Genomic DNA, 23043 nt, shown 5'->3' on the forward strand with positions numbered 1-23043 from the left:
TCTGTGTGCTGAGAACTTTGCTAGGTACTTCCAAAGACAGAGAAGAGAAATTGCTCTTCCCAGGTGCCACAATCAGATTAATAAGTGGGACCTTATGAAAAGGGTAATGAAACCACTCAGAGAATTTAACTCAAACTCAGAAAATGGGTTGAACATTGAGAGAAGATTATATGAATCAACACAGAGCAGTATACAGAAGGATCAGTTACTTGCAGGAGAAAAAGGATTATGTGAGAAGTAAGTTATAGAACCCTTCCTCCCTCCCTCCCTTCTTCCCTCTGCTCTTTTCTATTCCTGGCAAAGCCCTAACAAGGGAACAAGAGATTTCTCAAACTTACTTGGCCATGAAATAATTTTGTCAAGGAGCATTCCAGAGGCTCACTGTTCAGTAGAATGACCTTTGGGGAATCCTGGCTTAGAACTCCTGATGTAGAGCACAGAGGCCTTGAAACAGCTGGAAGGCCATGAAAAGAATAAGTCAAAGTCCCAAGGAAGTCCTCAATCAAAAAAGCCCAAGGGAAAGAAAGTGAAAGTGAAAGTCATTCAGTTGTGTCTGACTCTTCATGACCGCATGGACTATAGAGTCCATGGAATTCTCCAGGCCAGAATACTGGAGTGGGTAACTTTTTCCTTCTCCAGGGGATCTTCCCAACCCTGGGATTGAACCCAGGTCTCCTGCATTGCAGGCAGATTCTTTACCAGCTGAGCCACAAGGGAAGCCCCAAAGGGCCCAAGGACTACTGCAAACTCAAGCTGCCTAAATATTATATGTAATAGGTAAAAATATGCAAAGAGTTTGGCCTAGGAAGAAATTGATAAATAAGAAATATTATTATTATTGTTGTTCACTTGACAACAACAGAGGTATTAAGTGAGTTGGTTGATAGCATGGGCTCTGGAGAAAGACTTTTGGGGTTCAACCATACTTATTACCTTGTGATTTTAACACATTATAAATCTCTCTAATATTGTGGTAAAAGTAAATAATATTGTGGTAAAAATGTGGTATAAGACTAAGAGGGGATAATATATGTAAAGAAGTTGTCACTGGGTATGAATCAAGTATGCAAAAAATGGAATCTAACCTCATTTTTTATTACTTATTAACCACTAAGCACCAGTACTAGGGTTAGGTATGGAGAATTATAAATGTATGACATAGTCGTTCCCCCGGAGAACTTACAGTCCTCACTCACTGAACACGAGTAACCAGCTACAGTGTGACTGAATCTAATTGGACCTAGAAAATTGTTATATTAGGTTTTTTCATCCTAATACTTTTCAAACTGTCTCCAAACAAGAAATAAACAGCATTATTTTAATTGTCCCAATGGATCTTTCTCTCATTTTTCTTTGCAGCAGTCTCTGAGATGTTTTCTAATTATAAAATGTAAAGATCCCAGTTGAGAAATCATGTCACGCTCTCTCACTAGCACAGCTCTTGCAGTCCCTTTTGTAGCCTTAGATTCTACTTTCAGTTTCAGGGCTGTCTATTTCTTTGCAGACATTGCCCAACAGTTTTGCTTTCTTATCATCGGGTGTCTGAGGAAAATCTGGAGAGTGCCAGGAGATTGGAGGGATAAAAATAAAGCCCAAGTTGCCAGTGAGATAGAAAAGTGAAACCAGCACAGCTAAACTCAGAAGAAAAACGGAGAAGACAAGCTCTTCTAACCTCCCAGCTGAGGCAGCTTTCTGCTCACCTCTACAGAATCTCTCCACCAGGTAAGACTGAGGCTGGGTGGGAAGAGATTTACGGGAGGCAGCACACTTTCTCTAAAGCAATCATACCAAGACAGGCTGGGCAGAGCCTGATCTGTCATGAGTTCAGATGAAAGTCTGATGTTGGGCGGCAGGGTGTCCTCTAAGTGCCCACTGCTGAGCTCTGTGGTGAATTAGGTTCCAGCAGAGGCAGAGTCTAAACTGAGAGCTGGGGAGGCTTCAAGATTCTTTCTTGATACTTTATTAAAGTGTCTTCTCTTTGATAAAACCCACTAACTAAAGCTCAGAGTTCATTTCTGTCTTCATTGGAAACTTTCCACGTGCTAGAACTTGGGGTCTACAAAAAAAGGCTACAGGTTATTGTAATTTGGGAGTTTACAAAATTTTGTGCAGCCACTTTTTCTGTTCAGTAACTGATTGATTCTCATTTTATAAAAGTGCTATATCTTATGTTAAAAACCAGACAATCTTCTTGCCAGCAGTCCTGGTGGGCCACTGTTTTAAGAGGAAATGAGTACAGTACTATCACAGAAAAAAAATAGTTTTTTTTTTTTAGCCATCCCTAGAGAATTGGGAATCCAGATAGGTGGCAAGACTGGCTTCATATAAGATTCCAGTCTTCAGCCAGAAGTCAGAGGTAATCAACTATCATAGAAGCAATCATGCTTTCTTATAGGATAAAAATAAAAACAGCATCCCTTAGTTTGTCTTTATTGGTATCTCAAAAAGTTAATAAAAGTTTTATCATGATCACTTTCAGTTACAGGGATTGAGACATTGAAGTTAACAAGGTAAGTAGGGCATTACTAAAAGAAAACTTCAACTTCTCTCAATGCTATCAAATTATCAAAGCATCAAGTCCTGGTTAAAGAGATCATGAGTAAAATCATGCAAATAAATACTTTATATAGAACAGAGTTCAGAGAGGAAACATGATCATTTATAAGATCATGTTTCATAAGAGTAGCTTCATTACCTGAGGTAATTAAAAGCAATATGCCAGTTGATATATGCAGAGATAATAAAGAATCAATCTTCAAACATAAGGAGGTCAAAATTTTGTAACATAATTGAGTGAAATATAGAGTGTTAACAAAAATTTCTGAAACGATGACCTGATTAGAATGAAGAGGTGTTTTATTGAAGGTTTATTAGGACTGCAGCCTGGGAGACGAGTTCAAGAAACACTTAAAAACTTGTGTTCCTCTTGACTACAAAACAGAAAAAGTTTCTAAAGGTCAAAATTAAGATCAGTTATTTACAATTCTGCATTAAGGATTATAATTAAGGCAAAAAGTAAGGACCTGAATTGGTTGCAGAATTGATTTTAAATTGCTTTAAATTCCTGAAATGGTTTTAAAGTTCCACGGGATGGGGGGGAGGAGGGAACCCTGAACCATAAAGTTGCAAGTAGCAGATGTTGTCCCAAATACAGCTGATGGTGTGCTTAGGTGTGATACAGGTCAGAGAAAATTCAAGCTTTTCATGGTGCTAGGATGTATCTTAGACTAAATTCTTAATGGCATTCAACTCTAGTTTTGTATGTCTGAACTATGATTACTCCATTGTAATTTCAATTTGTCATACAGAGTGAGATTCAGATTAGAGGGATCAGTCTTGGGTGAAAACACATGAATTCAGATGCAGATCAACAGTTAAGAACCAGTGAGTCCCTAAACAGGGTGGGCTGTGGCAGCTCAGGTGTGTCTCCCCCTGAGAGGAGGAAGCCACTGGGGACCCTGAGTCTCAGTCTGATCCAGAGCTTGCCCAGGAACAGACTTGGGAGAAAGCAGGTCCAACACTGGGTTAGGATGGCATGTATTTCACATTATATAAATGTTTGACATAATATTCCCCAGATGCAGGCTGCCTCTTATATATGCCTGAGGTGAGACAGCTCAGGGTGTCCTGTCCAAAGATCAAAATTTAAAGGTGAAAAGCTTTGAAAGGAAATTTTGTAATGAAGTCAGAAGATGTGAGACACAAGGAAAAAAAATCTCCATGTTATGGAAATGTGATACAAGCTGAGCCAGTGGAAATGCAGTCTGGTATACCCTTCTTCTGGAAAAGAATTTGGCAATAAGCAACTAAAGTATATACTCTTACCTTTTGACAGAGCAACCTCATTCCCAGGAATCTATTCTGAAGAAACAGCTCCAACAATATGAAAGCAGGGTTATTCATTACTATAATTGAAAAACACTAGAAGCATTCTAAGTGCCCACACATAGGAGTGGTTAAGTAAACTATGGTATATACATTCAATGGAGTAGGTTTCTCTAGTGGCTCAGAGGGTAAGGCGTCTGCCGGCAATTCGGGTGACCTGGGTTCAATTCCTGGGTCGTGAAGATCCCCTGGAGAAGGAAATGGCAACCCACTCCAGCACCCTTGCCTGGAAAATCCCATGGATGGAGAAGCTGGTAGGCTACAGTCCATGGGGTCGCAGAGAGTCGGACAAGACTGAGAGACTTCACTTTCTTTCACTTTCACCTTTTTGGAAAGCTTTGACTCTTAGAACTACATTATATTTCACAGATTGAAAAAATAATTACATACTAAAATAAACCAAGAGGTAAAATAAGTGAAAATGTTAGTCACTCAGTCATGTCCGACTCTTTGCAACCTTGTGGACTGTAGCTTGCCAGACTCCTCTGTCCATGGAATACTCCCAACCAGAATAGTGGAGTGGGTAACCATTTCTTTCTCTGGGCGATCTTCTCAACCCAGGGACTGACCCAGGTCTCTCCTAGGGCAGGTGGATTCTGAACTACCGCAGAAGCCCAACCAAGATGTGGGGGAGTCCTAAATGAAGCACAAATAGTGACAAATGAAACTGACTGTGTTACAAATGAGTAAACTAACAGCTCAAGATGATGAGGAAGGGCAGGACTAATCTAAGAATTCCAGAAAACAGTGTTTTAGCTATATATATTAGGTTAGAGACAAAAATAACTGTATCTTAATAATGCACTTTAATCAGTAAATCTATTTATCACCAAGATATAGATTAGCAATTTTGAAACTATTTTATATGTATACTAGGACTGAACACATAAACAAATTTACGATAATAATAGTTGTGGCTTTCATAGTCAGAGTATGGAGTTGAAAGGTAAAGCCTGAGTAATTCCTGTTGTGTCGAACTGCAATGAGAAACATGAGCAGTATATAACACAGGGAGTCCAGCCTGGCAGTCTGTGAGAAGCTAGAGGAGTGGGATGGTGGGGTGAGAGAGAGGCTCAAGATGGAGGGGACATATATATATATATATATATATGCTTATGAATGATTCATGCTGCTCTATGGCAGAAAACAACACAACATTGTAAAGCAATTATCCTCCAAATAAAAACATCAGCAGGAAATTAAGGTTGTATACAGAAATAAATAAATACAGATATATCTACATGTGTTAGTATTCATATACGTATTTCTTTATTTGGTCCACTGAGGGGACCTAGAAGTAAGGTACACACCTAGTGTTATATCCTGGCATCAAAGTTCTGTTATCTAAAGAAAGGAATCAGGGTTTCTGGAAGAAATGGTCAAATCTAGAGCTGATTCAGGCAAAGAACAAGATGGACCAGGAATACCTTGTGGTGCTACAAAGTAAAGAAGTTCTTAGAATATGACGGAAGTGCGGCCAAACCACCCCAGAGCCAGGCTGAAGAAGCTCTCAAAGAACAAATCTGGGGCAAATTAAGCCATAAGTAAATAACAATTTGTTTGTTGTTTTTTAGTTGCTAAGTTGTGTTTGACTTTTTGTGATCCCGTGGACTATAGCCCACCAGGTTCCTCTGTCCATGGGATTTTCCAGGCAAGAATACTGGAGTAGGTTAACATTTCCTTCTCCCAGATCTTCCCAACCCAGGATTCAAACCTGCCTTTCCTGCTTGGCAGGCAGATTATTATTATTATTATTATTTTTTGGCAGGCAGATTCTTTACCGCTGAGACACAAGGGAATGATAGTAAAGTACTAAACCCCACAGAATAAAATAAAATAAAATAAAATAAATATCTATGAGTCTACACTGATACAAATAAATAATTAAATGAGGGGGGAAAATAGACAAGAAGGGACCGCTCTTGTTTGAAGTAGAACCTCGGCTAATGTTGAAGGAATGGTGAAGTACAAAAGACCTACAGTCAAGCACCACAGTAATAACTGTTACAAGCAAGAATTATCATTAGTGGATGTTAAAGTCAGCACTGAAAAAACGAAATGAAACTTTGAGGAAAATATATCTGCAATCTCAAAAATATCTGCCCCAGTGTTAACTTTTGTACTTACAAGGAAGTAATTGTGACTTTACAGTGGAGAAATCTGGCAGACAACACCTAAAGTAAGTGAGCAAAGTTAACATCACAGCACCAGAGTATGTTCTATAGACATCACACAACCTTTGATACTACACACTGAGACTGGCAGAACATCACAACCACAGCATACTTGCCAAAAACAGAAAAAAATATAAACTCAATCTAATTATGAGGAACCATAAGAAAAACCCAAACAGAGGGATATTTTGCAAAATGACAGGCCAATACTCTTCTAAAATGACAATGTCATGAAAGACAAAATAAAGATGAAGGACGGCCAATGGTGAGAGAAGACTAAGCAAAGGTAATGGGTGAATGCGACAAAGGATCCTGAATTGCATCCTGAGTCAGAAAAGGACGCTAGGAACAAAGGGAAAGCTAGGACAAAACCAACTGGGACAAAAGGAAAACTGATGACGTGGGGAGAGTGTGTAGCTTAGTTAATAGTGTTAATATGAAACTCCTGTTTCAATTATTGTCTATGGTTACATAAGATATTAATTATAGGGTAGTTGGGGAAATGGCATATGGAAGTTCTCTGTATCCAATGTATGACTTTGTGTAAGGGTAAGCTCCTTCAAAATAAAGTTATTTTTAAAGAGAACCAGTGGGCTAGTCTATAGGACAAGCTTAAAGAGGCCATGGGGTTTTTTAAAACATGCAAGGGACAAAGTTCAAAAAGAAAATCAAATTTTGGTCCTAACTGTAAAGTTCTCACTCAGCTCACTGACTAAATGTTGGTTTCCATGCCATCTCTTCCCTTGAAGATCAGGAGACACCCTGGACATGGCCTCAGAGTTCCACATGCCAGCCCCAGAGTGCCTCATTGAGAATATCAATGGGCGACTGGTGGTTAATCCAAGAACTGCGCAGATCCTGTCTGCCATCAGGCAGCCCGTTGTGGTGGTGGCTATCGTGGGCCTCTACCGAACGGGCAAGTCCTACCTGATGAACAAGCTGGCCGGGAAGAACAAGGGTGAGTGACACGGGCAGAGCCCAGCCAAGTCCCTTCTGTCCACCCACACCCCCAGCACGCAGCACAGTGATGTGAGGAGAGGAAGTGAGAGACCTGGGAGGAATGGGTTTCTAACATCCATTCTGTGCTGGAGGACAAGAGTCGACTCTTTCTTCCCACTTTGCCTTAACTTCCTCTTTAAAGTATAAACATGCCTTTCTGAAAGGAGTACAGTAGTTATAGATGAAATTAGCATAGTTAATAATAAGAAATTTACTAAAATGTATGTGGATTAACATCAAGCTTATAATGATCTCTAAGGTAATACAAATATTTCAGTTTGTACTGAATGTTCTAAATTCTTTTTCTCATAATTAAGATCAATATTGATTATGCTTTCATTTATTTTTTTAAACCTTGATTTTATTAACTAAACTCTCAATTTTCAGATCCAATCCATCTGCTATTAAAAATCTACCCTGTCTTTTCCCCACACCCTCTTGCAGGCTTCTCTCTGGGCTCCACAGTGCAGTCACATACAAAGGGCATCTGGATGTGGTGCATGCCTCATCCCAAGAAGCCAGACCATGCTCTAGTTCTGCTTGATACTGAGGGCCTGGGGGATGTGGAGAAGGTAAAGAAACAAATCTTCTAATCCTGTTTATGTCAAATCAGTAGCCCTTCTTGCACTGTCACTTCCCACCCTTTGAATTGTGCTTGAAATATATACTATTAGTGTATTATATTTTTATTTTATTTACTGGTTTGTGCTCAAGATTTGACCTCAAATACAATTTGAAGCAATCCAAAGTGAGCTTTATGTGAGAGCACTAAACACTAAGTGTGAGAATAATGGGCTAGTTTAAGAATTGTTGCATATCTTGGCCACACATATAAGCATTGAGAGTGGTCAGTAAAGACCCACTGATATTTTTTGTAACCCATAAAATAATGACTAATGACTTTTAAAGTCATTTTCCTTTCATATTGTAGGAAAACATTCTGATAAACTACTGAAGGTGCATCTAAACCTAACTAGAAAGTTTATAAATATGTCTGACTTGTCAGAGTGGGAATCCAGAAAGATGGTGGAAACAGTGTTATCCACAGCTGTACGATTAGTGAGAGAAGCAGAGTATAAGGCCTGATAACAGCAGCTTTGTTTATAAAGGATCATACATTACTACTCTTAGAAGTCTTAGAAAACCATTGTTAAAGGGGTACACTTTAACTACTGTTTAAAAAGTGCTTCATCATAACGTGTCACAGGAACAGAAGATCATAATCTCAGTTCAGGAGATAGGTTTGAATTCTATTACCTGATCAAGCACTTATTTGACTTACACATCCATATGCAGTTATATAAAGTCTTATTTAAATTTCACTACACCTTTGATTTTATGTTTTTAAACTCATGTACATATGGATAAAACTTTGCATAGGGAAATGTGTCTCCAAATAGAGACAGCTGGGTTCAGAGTCTGTCCATCTGAACTGGAATCATGTGCTCTTAGTTACTTGGTGTGGCTTCTCCAATGATTTCTAGGGAGACAACCAGAATGACTCCTGGATTTTTGCCCTGGCGGTTCTCCTGAGCAGCACCTTCGTATACAACAGCATAGGAACCATCAATCAGCAGGCCATGGACCAACTACAGTATCCTTTTTGTGGACTAGACAACATGAAATCCGGAAAAGAACAGCTTCACTTTGTCACCAGTTACAGTGGTGGTCCACTGCAGAAGAATTCAGGAGTCCCCTTCTTAATGAACCCCATTATGCTTATGCTCACCATCCCTGGTTACCTCAGTCACCACCAGAAGCCCAAGCCTTTCTGATCACACATCATCCTCAGACACTTAGCTGCACAAGGTTCTGTATGCCTCCTATCTGAGTTCATATTTTGGGGTCACAATCTCCTTAGGGGCTTCCTGTATGTAATCTGAAGCTGAGTCCAGTCTCTAGATAGCATGTGTGTGTGTGTGTGCTAAGTCGATTCAGTCATGTCTGATTGTTTGTGACCCTATGGACTGTAAGCCCACGAGACTCGTCTGTTGAAGGGATTCTCCAGGCAATAATTCTGCAGTGGATTGCAATGCCCTCCTCCAGAGGATCTTACTAACCCAGGGATCAAACCCATGTCTCTTAAGTCTTCTGCATTAGCAGGAGGGTTCTTTACCACTGGTACCACCTGGGAAGCTCACCCAGCCAGTAAGGAGAGACAAAACAGGATGGCAGATCACTTGAGATTGGCAGGGCAGGTTTAATAAGCAAGGGAATTTACTTAGACATCCTTTCTTAGGTGACTGGAAGACTAACATGTTTCCACATCCACCCGCCAAATTTTTAAAGTCTTTTTAGATGCCTAAACTGGACCCGGTGAGTAAACAGTCCAGATGGTCTTAGTACCACATTACTATCTCAAGGGGTCTATGTCTTTGTTCAGCTTCCAGCATGGGGAAGGCAAGTGCAGTGCACATTCCAAAGATGGAGAAGAGGGTGAGCGTACTTCATTTGCCTGAGTCCACCTCAGGACAAAACTGCAATCATATTTGATGACCTTCCCCTACAATATCTATTGCCAAACCCTTGATATCCTCTAAAACTCATGTTCTCATTCAGCTTCTTCTTAGCCTTTAAGTATGGTAGCTCTTTGATTCTTGGGGTTCTATTCTTCTTTTCTTAGTCCCTAGACCATCTCATCCAGCCTCAGACTTTCACTAGCACCTTTACGTCAGTTACCGTAACACTTGTATGAGCAATCATGACCACACTCTCAGGTACAAAATTGTGTATCTAGTTGCTTACAAGTCTCCATTTAGACGTGTAAGAAACATCTCAAACTTAACATGCAAAAATAACACAAAAGTCTTAAATATTTAAGTGACTATAATGAATTGAATAATATCATGCTTCTGACACTATTAAAGTAGAAATATATGGGGGATTCTTTTTTTTAAAATTAATATATTTTAATTGGAGGATAATTACTTTACAATGTTGTGATGGTTTTTGCCATACATTGACATTAATCAGCCACGGTTACACATGTGTCCCCCTATTCTGAACCTCCCCTCCCTTCTCCTGCCCTACCCCACCCCTCTGGGTTATCCCAGAGTACTGGCTTTGGTTGTCCTGCCTCATGCATCGAATTGCACTGGCCATCTAGTTTACATATGGTAATATACATGTTTCAATGCTATTCTCTCAAGTCATCCCATCCTGGCTTTCTCCCACAGACTCCAAAAGTCTGTTCTTTGCATCTGTTTCTCTTTTGCTGCCCTCCATATAGGATCATCATTACCATCTTTCTAAATTCCATATATATGCATTAATACACAGTGCTTGTGTTTCTCTTTCTGACCACTTCATTCTGTATAATAGACTTCAGTTTTATTCACCTCATTAGAACTGACTCGAATGTGTTCCTTTTTATAGCTGAGTAATATTCCATTGAGTATATGTACCACAACTTCCTTATCCATTGTCTGCCAATGAACATCTAGGTTGCTTCCATGTCCTAGTTATTGTAAATAGTGCTGCAATGAACATTGGGGTACATGTGTCTCTTTCAATTTGGGTTTCTTTGGGGTGTATGCCCAGCAGTGAGATCACTGGGTCGTATGGCACTTCTATTCCCAGGTTTTAAGGAAACTCCACACTGTTCTCCATAGTGGCTGTACCAGCTTGTATTCCCACCAACAGTGTAAGAGGGTTCCCTTTTCTTCACACCCTCTCTAGCCTTTATTGTTGGTAGACATTTTGATGATGGCCATTCTGACTGGCATGAGATGATATGTCATTGTGGTTTTGATTTGCATTTGTCTAATAATGAGTGATGTAGAACAACTTTTCATGTGTTTATTAACCATCTGTATCTCTTCTTTGGAGAAATCTCTGCTTAATTCTTTTGCCCACTTTTTGATTGGGTTATTTCCTTTTTTGGTATTGAGCTTCATGAGCTTCTTGAATATTTTGGAGATTAATTTTTTTGTCAGTTGTTTCATTTGCTATTATTTTCTCCCATTCTGAAGGCTGTCTTTTCACCTTGCCTATAGTTTCCTTCATTGTACAAAAGCTTTTAAGTTTAATGAAGTCCCATTTGTTTATTTTTGGTTTTATTTCTGTTACTCTGGGAGGTGGGTCATAGAGGATCTTGCTGTGATTTATGTCATCAAGTGTTCTTCCTATGTTTTCCTCTGAGAGTTTTATAGTTTCTGGTCTTACACTTGTATCTTTAATCCATTTCAAGTTTATTTTTGTGTATGGTGTTAGAAAGTGTTCTAGTTTCATTCTTTTACATGTGGTTGACCAGTTTTCCCAGCACTTAAAGAGACTGTCTTTTCTCCATTGAATATTTTTGCCTCCTTTGTCAAAGATAAGGGGTCCATATGTGTGTGGGATTATCTCTGGAAAAGTCTTAAATTTTGGCCAAAAGCACTCCTTCAACATCATAGTAAATTTCCATAGCACTCATAGAGATTTTTGGATCAAAACCTTAGTATTCATCCTAGACAATTCCTTTCTTTATTTCCTACAAACTATTACTCGCAGTCTGATCAGCTCTCATGTCATAGGTATTTGCCCAGGCTGGCTAATTCCCCCCACTTCTTCAATGGTACTTTCAGTTTAAGCTTCCATCTTCTCGCCTCCAGGTTATCTTCTTAACTGCCTAAGCTTCTCTTTCTCTTCTCTCTTGCTTCTCATAGGTAAAACACCTGTCAGTTTTTGTTTTAAAAACAAACATCAGGTCATATTCCCCTCTCAATTTAAAGCTTCTCTGTGGCTTCCCGTTAAATTTAGATTAAAATTCAAACACTTTCTATGGCCTACAGTGCCTACATAGTCTGAACCCTAGCTATTACAGAGCTTCTACCCTAGCCATGCTGGCCTCCTTGCTATCTGTTAGACACACTCAATGGTTTCCCCTCTGAGATTTTGCAGGAGCTATTTCCTCTGCCAAGAAGGTTTCTCTGGTGGATTAATACATGGAAGCTTCTCTCAGTTCATTTAGATTTCTGCACAATGATCACCTCAGAATGAACTTACCTGAACTGCCACATAAACCAGCACTATGCTGGTTTAGTTATTCTCTAAAGTTTAGCTGAGGTTCATTTTTATTATATTTTTGTTTACTTGTTTATCATCTGTCCCCCTCACCAGAATGTGTGTGTGTGTGTGTGTGTGTGTGTGTGTGTGTGTGTGTGTGTTAGTCACTCAGTTGTGTCTGATTCTTTGCAACCCCATAGACTGTAGCCAGCCAGGCTCCTCTGGCCATGGAATTCTCCAGGCAAGAATACTGGAGTGGGTTGCCATTCCATTCTCAAGGGAATCTTCCTAACCTGGGGATCGTACCTGGGTCTCCTGCAATACCGTCAGATTCTTTACCTTCCGAGCCACCAGGGAAGCCCTACTAGAATGTAGATGGTAGCATATTCTGAATCATCACAATGTTATTTATCCCTAGGATAATTCCTGGTTTATAGTAATTGCTCAATAAATGCTTGTGGAATGAATGAATGAGCTAATTAAGAAAAATTATTTTAGATAAGCTTTGGGGAATAGTATAACATAAAAGGTGCTACTCCTTTTCTGCGGTTTTCCTATGTTAGCATCCCAGCTATGTGACAGAGCTGACAGGTCGAATCAGGGCAAAATCCTCACCTGATAAACATGAGGTCCAAGACTCGGCCAACTTTGTAGGCTTTTTTCCAGACTTTGTGTGGACTCTGAGAGATTTCTCCCTGGAACTGGAAGCAGATGGACAGCCCATCACTGCTGATGAGTACCTGGAAAATTCACTGAAGCTAAAACAAGGTTACTAGGACTCATGGTTGGGAAACAAAGAAAGAGAAAACAGTATCAGAATGACCATTTCAATGTAGATGCTGAAAATTATAATTTTATAGCTTTGTTATCCTGGCTGTTCTATTAGAGGAAATGAAACATTTCTTAGATAAATCAGTGCGATCTAATTTTAAGTTACTTCCTTCTTGGAGAAGGAAAGAAATTTCATTCCTCTACCCTTTAATTATTGGGTCTGATCCATTATTAGTTAATTTTTACCTCTTTATATAGAATTTGTGCAAATTACAAAGTTGAAGGGTATATATCTGAAGTAGCCTGAAGTTGTAAAACCTCTGATTTTCTTTCCTCTAGGAAATGATAAAAAAACTAAAAATTTTAATGAACCTCGGTTATGTATCCGAAAGTTCTTCCCAGAGAAGAAGTGCTTCATCTTTGATCGCCCTGCTCATAGGAAGTACCTCATCCACCTGGAACAGCTACAAGAGGAAGATCTGAACCCTGAATTCAGAGAACAAGTTGCAGACTTCTGCTTCTACATCCTCAGCCATTCCAAGGCCAAGACTCTCTCAGGCGGTATCACAGTCAATGGGCCTCGTGAGTCCCTCTTATTCTCTTTCCTTACCCGGACTCCCCTACTGCCCATTGTAGACAACAGAAGTGGGAGGCACGAGGATTACTTCTGACAAATACAGAGTCTAATGATGCCAAGGAAAACACACCACAAGGGTCACATTGTGAATTTTACATATGAACTAAAACTATTTCTGGTATTATCTAATATTCACATGAGTCAGATGAACAAAGAGAAAGAACTAGAATCTAATCCTGGTGTAGTAACTTTCTCCACCAACTTCTCAACTCCCTTTTTATGAAATTTCCTTCCAGGAGAGGTGTATTATTGACAAAGTCAGGAAAAGGCAGATATTCCATGCATGTGAGGCTTTGCCTCTCACCTTAACACAATTCTCTTGTTAATCAATGCAAAAATGTGTGGTTAAGCACTGATTAGGAGTGCCTGCCATGTACCAACCACTGGGCATAATCCTCATTCCAACATGAAGGGAACAAAAGGTACTTAAACAATTTATGATTAAACACTGATAAATACAGGGAACCATAACTGAAAGGACCTGTGAGTGACTTGAGAGAGGTGAAAGTCTGAGCCCACAAAAAGATCTTGAGGAATGACAGGCAAAGAGGTAAAGATACGTAATTTATGTTTCATACAGTCCTTCAGAATGTTTTATAGATAATGTGCTGGAGAGATGTACATGAAGCAACAAGAAGATGAATGGCACTTTCAATATTTTTTAATAAATGGCGCCTATGTGGGCTAAGATAGTGGCAATAGAGACTGTCAAAATTAACAGAATCCTCACATAGTTTGAATGTCAGATCCATACGTTTTGATGATGGAAGGCATGTGGGTGTGTGGAAGAAATGATATGGCAGTGTTAAGCTGACTCCAGGATTCTGAGCTTAAGCAACTACTTGAACAGATGTTATTTACTAAAAGAAATATATGGAGGAGGAATAGCTTTCCAGAATGGATGAAGTTGTTTAGATCTGGATTATTTAGTATTGATTTTCCTTCCTGCCAATGCAGGAGACATAAGAGACTTGAGTTTAACCCCTGGGTTGGGAAGATCCCCTGGTGGAGGAAATGGCAACCCACACCAGTATTCTTGCCTAGAGAATCCCATGGACAGAGGACCCTGGCAGGCTACAGTCCATAGGGTCACAAAAAGTCAGACATGCCTGAAGTGACTTTGCACACATGCCTATAAGTGATATCATATGATATTTGTCTTTCACTGTCTGATTATTTCATTTAGTATGATGATCTCTAGGTCCATTTATGCTGCTGCAAATCACATTGTTTCATTTTTATGGCTGAGTAACATTCCATTGTATATATGTACCATATTGTCTTTATCCATTCATTGTGGATAGACATTTGGTTGCTTCTCTGTCCTGACTGGGGCTTCCCTGGTGGCTCAGTGATAAAGAATCCACCTGCAATGAGGGAGACCTAGCTTTGATCCCTGGTTCAGGAAGATTCCCCTGGAGGAGGCTACAGCAACCCACTCCAGTATTCATGTCTGGAGAATCCCATGGACAGAGGGGTCTTGTGGGCTACAATCCATAGGGTCGCAGAGTCAGACGTGACTAAAGTGACTGAGCAAGTCCTTACTATTTTAGTGCTACTATTAATATTGGTGTGCATGCATCTTTTCATATAATAGTTTTCTCTGTATATATGCCCAAGATTAGGATTGCAGGGTCATAAGGGGACTCTATTTTTCATTTTTTAGGGAACCTCCATAATATTCTCTATAGTGACTGCATCAGTTTACATTTCCATCGACAGTGTACAAGGGTCCCCTTTTCTTCACACCCTCTCCAGCATTTGCTATTTGTAGACCTTTGGACAATGGCATTCTGACCAGTATGAGGTGATAGCTTATTGTAGTCAAGAACTAGTAGTTGTAGGGCCACAAACCACTCCAGTTTCCCAAGGCTGGGATTTACTGGTATGTAAGACTTTCAGTGTTAAAACCAGAATTCCCTGGCAAACTTGGATGAATTGATCACACTGCATGGAGCTCTGATGAAAGAATATCTAGGAAGACCCTCTTATTTAGGCCAGACCCAGAATTAGTGAGATGCATCTCATGTACAATTACATTTACACACACACGTGCTTGTGTACATTAAAATGTCTCTTTGACCTTTATATTACTTAGAATTGAGAAAGGAGGGGGAACTCATTAAAAAAAGAAAGGGAGATTCAGGAAGGCTAAGAAAAGATTAAGACTTACCATTTTGTCTGCAAAATACCCTTTCTCAAACCCATTCATTCCAATAGCTTTCATTTGGGCGAAGGAAGGAGGAAAGTGAAGCTTCAAACTCTTCTGAACCTAGAGGGTAACAAAATATCCCATCACAGTTCTTTAAAATTCTTAAAACTACTGTTTGTAACACCTGAAAAGCATAAAAAGTGCACTATCAGTTGACTCAGAATGATTAAATTTGCATGCTCAGGACTAAACTAACACAACTTGTTCCTCTGTCTCACCAACTCTTAGTCACTGTTTTCTAAATTCCCTTCATAGGTCTAGAGAGCCTGGTGCTGACCTATGTCAATGCCATCAGCAGTGGGGATCTGCCCTGCATGGAGAATGCAGTCCTGGCCTTGGCCGAGACCGAGAACTTGGCTGCAGTGCAAAAGGCCATTGCCCACTATGACCAGCAGATGGACCAGAAGCTGAAGTTGCCCACGGAAACCCTCCAGGAGCTGCTGGACCTGCACAGGGCCAGTGAGAAAGAGGCCATTGAAGTCTTCATGAAGAACTCTTTCAAGGATGTGGACCAAGTGTTTCAAAAAAAATTAGGGGTATGTTTCCTATTCTGGTTAATGACAAGATGAAAAATCTGGACCTTTCTCTTTTTTGTTTTTAATTGGAAGATAATTGCTTTACAATATTGTATTGGTGTCTTCCACACAACAATGTGAATAAGCCTTTCTTGCTACAAGTAGTCCTCCCAGACCCAGGGATAGCAGCCCTCAGTTATATGTACTCATTTGCACTCTTTACTAAAAGAATAGACTGTTCTCAGCCTTAGTCCTGGAGACTATGGTACCACGATCAACTATGGTTATTAAAAATATCCTCATCTGTTAATCTCTACCCTATAGATGCCATATTTTAATCAAACAAGTAAACTGTAAGACTGCATTTACATAAGATTATTTTATTTTTTTATTTAAAGTTAGTCAAAGACACAGTGCTTTCATACTCCCTGCTAATAATATAGGAGGATTCGCTTCTTTGTGAAAATCCTAAAAACATATTGTGCTTAATGTAAAGCAACAATAAATATTCAGAAAGACAAGAAAGAGAAATCAATCACTAGAATGCTATTTGAGGACTTGAGTCTGAGTTCTTTAAAATTAAAGAAGGATTGTTGTATGACAAATTATCATTTGACAGATGACAATCCCTTCCCTGACTTGTAGGGCAGAATTTTACAAATCATACCTTCCGGCTTTCAAAGGTTCTGATAAAACTAAATAGTGAAGTTCAGCAGAATATGGATGTCTTTTTAGACCAAAGAAGCATGCAAGTTCTCTTCTATAATTGAATGCAGGTAAAAATGCTGTTCTGTAAGCTTTCTCCATACAAACATTAACTGCAGTACAATCTCCATTACCTTCATTAGCCTTATATTGAGAAAATATGCCAAAATACTATTATTTTAAACAATGTACCACTAATCATTGACCCTTTCGAGCACTTACAGAGAAGTCACTGGGCTTAACGCTTTATATCACTGCATATAATCCTGACAGGGAATCTACAAGACAGATACAGTTTCCTGTGTTTTAACAAAGAAATCTCATTTCATGAAGGTTGAGTGTCATTAAGTCACAAATTGGTGGAACCAGAAACTTTCTGCAGGCCTGCCATACTGGACAATTGTGTGGTAAACTATTAGGGACTTAAAAAGAGAAGTTTCAAATGGAGCAGTGTTTATGATTTGAGAATCATTCTCTGAAGCTTAAAAAAAAAAATGGGGAAAAAAGCTTCAGATAAGCACAAAGAGAAGTAGATGTATTTTTTAAACCAACACTCTATCTAACAATTTTCTATAATCTCCCAACATGATGAGGGGTGTGTTATATTTATGTGCTACATTCTCTGTAGGAGAAGCATTTCCCAGTAATCCACCTTGGTTCACATCCTCATTATGGCTCATGGTACCATTTGTGCTATTTTTCACCTCACAGGACAAGTTAGAAGCAAAGCGACATGAGTTTTGTAGACAGAACATGAAAGCATCCTCAGATTACTGCATGGCTTTAATTCACGATATTTTTCATCCTCTATATGAAGATGTGAAGCAGGGAACATTTTCTAAACCAGGAGGTTATTATCTATTTACTAAGAAGATGAATGAGCTGAAGGATAAGTACCACCAGGTCCCCAGAAAGGGGGTACAGGTAAATTACCTACTGATCACCATTTCTGGGGCCTTGCTGATGTGACTCTTTCAAACTACAGTGGGAACAACAAAAATGCAATGGGTAAATGGTGCCTGTGGCTTTCATTGACTATTCACTGACTTATTCAATAGGATAAATTACCATGAGATGAATAGCAGACTCATCCCATGGTAGTGCTTCTTGGAAGCACAGATGGGAGCCCTCAAAAACTTTTGCAGAATTTATTGAATAATTTAGTCATTCTATCATCCAAAAATTCTCTACTCAGGCCTAACTATATGTCTATAACTGGGATTAGTGCAGTTTAAAAACAAGCAAGTTCTTTCAAAGTATTCATCAGCAATCAACAAAGTATAGCTTACAGCAAATCTAATAATAATAGCAGTTCACCTATAGAGCTATTTTGTGTTAGAAAACAAATGGGCTTAACTCATCCAATCCTCACAAGAGCACTATGAAGTACATGATATCAATGTCCTCATTTTATAAATAAAAAAACTGAGGGAAGTAAAATAACTTACCTAAGATATACAGGTAATAAGTGGTACAGCTGAAATGGAAACTCTAATAGGAAATTCTGGGCTTGTAACTATGCTTCTGTGCCAGTATACTCAGGTTATATCAGTTAGAATTAGGTTTGGACACATATTTTTTCCCCCAATTATTTTTATTAGTTGGAGGCTAATTACTTTACAATATTGTAGTGGTTTTTGTCATACATTGACATGAATCAGTCATGGATTTACATGTGTTCCCCATCCTGAACCCCCCTCCCACCTCCTTCCCCATCTCATCCCTCTGGGTCATCCCAGGGCACCAGCCCCGAACACTTGTCTCATGCATCCAATCTGGGCTGGCGATCTGTTTCACACTTGATAATATACATGTTTTGATGCTGTTCTCTCAGATCATCCCACCCTCACCTTCTCCCATAGAGTCCAAAAGTTTGTTCTATACATCTGTGTCTCTTTTTCTGTCTTGCATATAGGGTTATCGCTACCATCTTTCTAAATCCCATATATATGCATTAGTATACTGTATTGGTGTTTATCTTTCTGACTTACTTCACTCTGTATAATGGAGCCCATTTTATCCATCTCATTAGAACTGATTCAAATGTATTTTTTTTAATGGCTGAGCAATATTCCATGGTGTATATGTACCACAGCTTCCTTATCCATTCATCTGCTGATGGGCATCTAGGTTGCTTCCATGTCCTGGCTATTATAAACAGTGCTGCATTGAACATTGGGGTACACATGTCTCTTTTAGATCTAGTTTCCTCGGTGTATATGCCCAGGAGTGGGATTGCTGGGTCATATGGCAGTTCTATTTCCAGTTTTTTAAGGAATCTCCACACTGTTCTCCATAGTGGCTGTACTAGTTTGCATTCCCACCAACAGTGTAAGAGGGTTCCCTTTTCTCCACACCCTCTCCAGCATTTATAGCTTGTAGACTTTTGGATAGCAGCCATCCTGACTGGCGTGTAATGGTACCTCATTGAGGTTTTGATTTGCATTTCTCTGATAATGAGTGATGTGGAGCATCTTTTCATGTGTTTGTTAGCCATCTGTATGTCTTTTTTGGAGAAATGTCTGTTAAGATCTTTGTGGGCACATATTATTTAAAAACAAAACAAGAATGCCTTAAGAACACAGAAGTTTCTTTCTCTCTTATATACAAGAAGCAAGGCAGAGGGGTCCAGGCTGCTATGACAATTCCACAATCATGCTGTTCCCAGACTCTCCTGTTCTGCTCCAGCACCTTAGCACCCAGCCTCCATCTTCAAGGTCAATTCATGGTGTAAGATGGCTGTTGGAGTTTCACCCATTCCTTCCATATTACAGATGGGAAGAAAAGGGGAAAACAGAAGAGTAAAAGGTCTCTGGATCAACTCTCTTTAAGGTGATCTGCAAAAAGCCCAATATAATACCATTGCATAAGTGGTATTAGCCAAATTTTAATCTTATGGCCACCTCCAGCTACCAGGGAGGTTGTCTAAAAAAAATGCAGTATTTTATCATGGCCTATGATGCCCTGATTGGGAAAAAATATAGGTTATATTACTAAGAATGAAGGGGAGAAAAATATTAGGGTGACTCTAGAAGTTGCTGTCACAGAGATAAAAATTGCCCTGAAGAAAAATAAAGTAGGGTACAGGTCTAGGAGAGGAAGGGAACATGGTCCTATTTTATATGTAGCATTTTAGAGAGGACCTCTCTGGTGAGGTGCTGCTTCAACAGTTTTCAAGGAAGCCAGGAAGTAAGCCAAGTGAGCATCTAAAAGAAGATAATTTCAAACAACAGAAAATCCCAGAAGGATGAATTGGTTTATGTCCAACAAATGTGGCAAGAGGGCAATGAGCAAAGAAAGGGGTGGCAGGAGGTAAGGTCGAGAGATGCTCAAGGCCAGAGGATAACCAGATAGTATCCTGGAGGGCCCTGAGAGTAGTTTCAGTTTTACTTGAAAAGAGTTGGAAAATCAGCAGAGGATTTGGTGCATCAGAGTGAAGTGATCTTTCTTAAAGTGATATGACGCTAGCTGCTCTCAGGAAATCAGACTGTAGGGGAGCAAGAGGAGAAGGAAGTAGGGAGACCAATTATGAATCTAATACCATGGTCCAGGCAAGAAGAGATACTATCCTGGACCAGTGTGTTTGGGAAGAATATGTTACAACTGATGGGCTCTTGCTGGTTTTATTTTGAAGCCAAAGCAAATACCATTAGCTGATGTAAAGAACAGCCATAAGGTTTGTAATCCATACAATTAGAAGATAAGCTTTACTGATTACATTTCTAATATTGGGATGACTGAGAATGAGGCAAATTCGAGGGTGGATCTAGAGTTGTGTTTTAAGCCAGTTTGAGATAGTATTCATTAATAAATTCTAAAATGGATAAAATGAAATTGAGTTGAAACATGTACTGCTAAATTTTCCTTTAACCCATAATCTCTATTTCCTAATTCTAACTTGGTCTGCATCAATAGACAGAAGAGACACTGAGGAAATATTTGGATTCCAAAGAGGATGTGGCTGATGCACTTCTACAGACTGATCAGTCACTGACAGAAAAGGAAAAAGAGATTGAAGGTGAGAACAGCTGAAATCCCTCTGCTGCTGCTAAGTTGCTTCAGTTGTGTCTGACTCTTATGTGTGACCCCATAGATAGCAGCCCACCAGGCTCCCCCGTCCCTGGGATTCTCCAGGCAAGAACACTGGAGTGGATTGCCATTTCCTTCTCCAATCAAAGTGAAAAGTGAAAGATGAAAGTGCAGTTGCTCAGTCGTGTCTGACTCTTAGCAACACCATGGACTGCAGCCTACCAGGCTCCTCCATCCCTGGGATGCTCAAGGCAAGAACACTGGAGTGGGTTGCCATACCCTCCTCCAGGGAATCTCCACCAAGGGATCCAACTCACATCTCCTGCATTGGCAGTCAGATTCTGATTGCTCAGTGCAAAAATAAACACAAGAGTCTTTCTTCATGAGACAAGCAAACAAGTAAAAAGGGTGAAAGCAGAAATAAAGCTATAAAAATAAATTAATATTCTCATATTTCTCTGCTTATTTTTCTTCTTAAGTGGAACGTATGAAGTCTGAAGCTGCAGAAGCTGCAAACAAAATGTTAGAGGAAATGCAAAAGAAGAATGAGCAGATGATGCGAGAAAAAGAAGCGAGTTATCAGGAACATATGAAGCAACTGACTGAGAAGATGGAAAAGGAGAGGGCCCAGTTAATAGCAGACCAAGAGAGGGTTCTAGCCCTTAAACTTCAGGTATTCAACTGTAGCATCTCCATTCTACCTTCCACTGTGCTGAATCAAAAGCTCTTAAAAGTTAGGGCATTATATCAGTTAAAGGACTGTTCTAGCCCAAACACTAGTAGACATTTCATTCCCTTACTGCTTCTACCCCTAACCATCTCTGGTTATTGAAGTCTATCTTGTTGTTTAGTTGCTAAGTTGTCCCTGACCCCTTTGTGACCCCACGGACTGTAGCCTACCAGACTCTTCTGTCCATGAGATTTTCCAGACAAAATTACTGGAGTGAGTTGCTCCAGGGGATTTTCCCGACCCAGGGATCAAACACAGGTCTCCTGCATTTCAGGCAGATTCTCTACCATCTGAGACACCAAGAAATTCCATATTGTACAATTAACTGCATACCCAGGCTGCTAGTTTCTTCCTACTCTCCAGGCTGCTCTCCAGGCTGCTCTCCAAATCTGTGCTGAGTCAGGATGTCTACCCTGTAATATAGAATGGACCAGTGTAGGCTTTACCTCCTCAACTTATTTCTGTTATCTCTGCTACCAAAATTTGGATACTTGTACTAAATTCCCTGATCAAACACCTGCTTTGATTCTGAATTTTGTAGTAACCTTCCTATGGTGTTCCTTCATCTTCCTTGCCTTCTTAGATATACATTTGGGAGTTCATGTGATATAGAGCTGAGATAGAAAAGGATGGTTTTTCTTTAAAGACTGCTGTATCAGGTTGAAGGAGATAAAAAATTAATTCTAGGGGTCACTAATATTTTAGAAACCATAAGAGAAAAATATTTCTGAAGCTAAATAAATCCCAGAAAAATTTTGATAGTAGACTTAAGAAAGAGGGATATAATGAAAATTAAAGGAGGAAAAGATTTCAAAAAGAAGTTTCATAACCCATGAGGGATTAATATAGGTATAATTTCTCAAGTGTGGGAAATGTTTTAAGTTGTATGTTCAGTCTCCAATTTCCCTTTTAGGAACAGGGACGACTTCTCCAGGAGGGATTCCAAAAGGAGAGCATGAAACTTCATGAAGAGATTGTAGCCCTCCAGGAGAAACAGGATGTATCACCAACATGTAATATTCTCTAAAAACCTAAGACCATAATTTCGTAACCAGCTTCTATCTGTTAAGAATAAGTTGAATGAGCACCTTCAAGATGTCAAACAATTGCCACTAAACTTGAAGTCATAAGATGCATTTTCATTGAGGCTTAAAGTTTGCAAAGATGAAATAAAATGTGAAGACAGTGTTTAACGTATAGAAGAATTCAATTCATGATTAAATATAGTATAAATGACTAGTATGATACCTCAGTAGAACCTATATTTGAAATCATGCATATTGATTCTAGAGAGACTTTTAATTGTGTAACTGGGATACATTTACATCCAATTTCGGGATATCAGAGGTGTTCTATTCAGTGTAGACTGTTTCCCCACACATAAACCACCCCTCTAGGTA

The 23043-nt window shown here is 39.4% G+C and overlaps 1 protein-coding gene across 3 annotated transcripts; it reads left to right on the plus strand.

The window, feature by feature from the left end:
• The first annotated feature begins 1465 nt into the window (after window positions 1-1465).
• Window positions 1466-22831, plus strand: LOC110151942 (guanylate-binding protein 2-like). Of its 3 annotated transcripts, none has more exons than XM_020915413.2 (11): window positions 1467-1722; window positions 6809-7017; window positions 7503-7630; window positions 8543-8652; window positions 12616-12812; window positions 13155-13397; window positions 15920-16200; window positions 17596-17808; window positions 20800-20902; window positions 21393-21586; window positions 22557-22831. In XM_020915413.2, exons 2-11 carry the CDS (start codon window positions 6828-6830, stop codon window positions 22668-22670), a joined length of 1773 nt encoding a protein of 590 aa, XP_020771072.2. In that variant the 5' UTR covers window positions 1467-1722; window positions 6809-6827; the 3' UTR covers window positions 22671-22831. The 3 variants fall into 3 exon arrangements, with proteins under 3 accessions (XP_070323907.1, XP_020771072.2, XP_020771073.2); XM_020915414.2 differs by having other exon boundaries at window positions 6814-7017; XM_070467806.1 differs by lacking the exons at window positions 21393-21586; window positions 22557-22831 and adding an exon at window positions 19659-19716 and having other exon boundaries at window positions 1466-1722; window positions 20800-20865.
• Window positions 22832-23043: the final 212 nt, after the last annotated feature.

This window comes from Odocoileus virginianus, chromosome 5 (genome assembly GCF_023699985.2).
Source record: "Odocoileus virginianus isolate 20LAN1187 ecotype Illinois chromosome 5, Ovbor_1.2, whole genome shotgun sequence".
Classification (NCBI taxonomy): Eukaryota; Metazoa; Chordata; class Mammalia; order Artiodactyla; family Cervidae; genus Odocoileus; species Odocoileus virginianus.

What these genes read in the sequence shown, in the direction of transcription:
- LOC110151942 (XM_020915413.2), top strand. Translation starts at nt 6,828, where the DNA reads ATGGCCTCAGAGTTCCACATGCCAGCCCCAGAGTGCCTCATTGAGAAT. An exon ending in GCCTGGGGGATGTGGAGAAG is followed by an intron (nt 7,631 to 8,542) that starts GTAAAGAAACAA and finishes AATGATTTCTAG; the next exon opens with GGAGACAACCAGAATGACTC. An exon ending in TCCCCAGAAAGGGGGTACAG is followed by an intron (nt 17,809 to 20,799) that starts GTAAATTACCTA and finishes CTGCATCAATAG; the next exon opens with ACAGAAGAGACACTGAGGAA.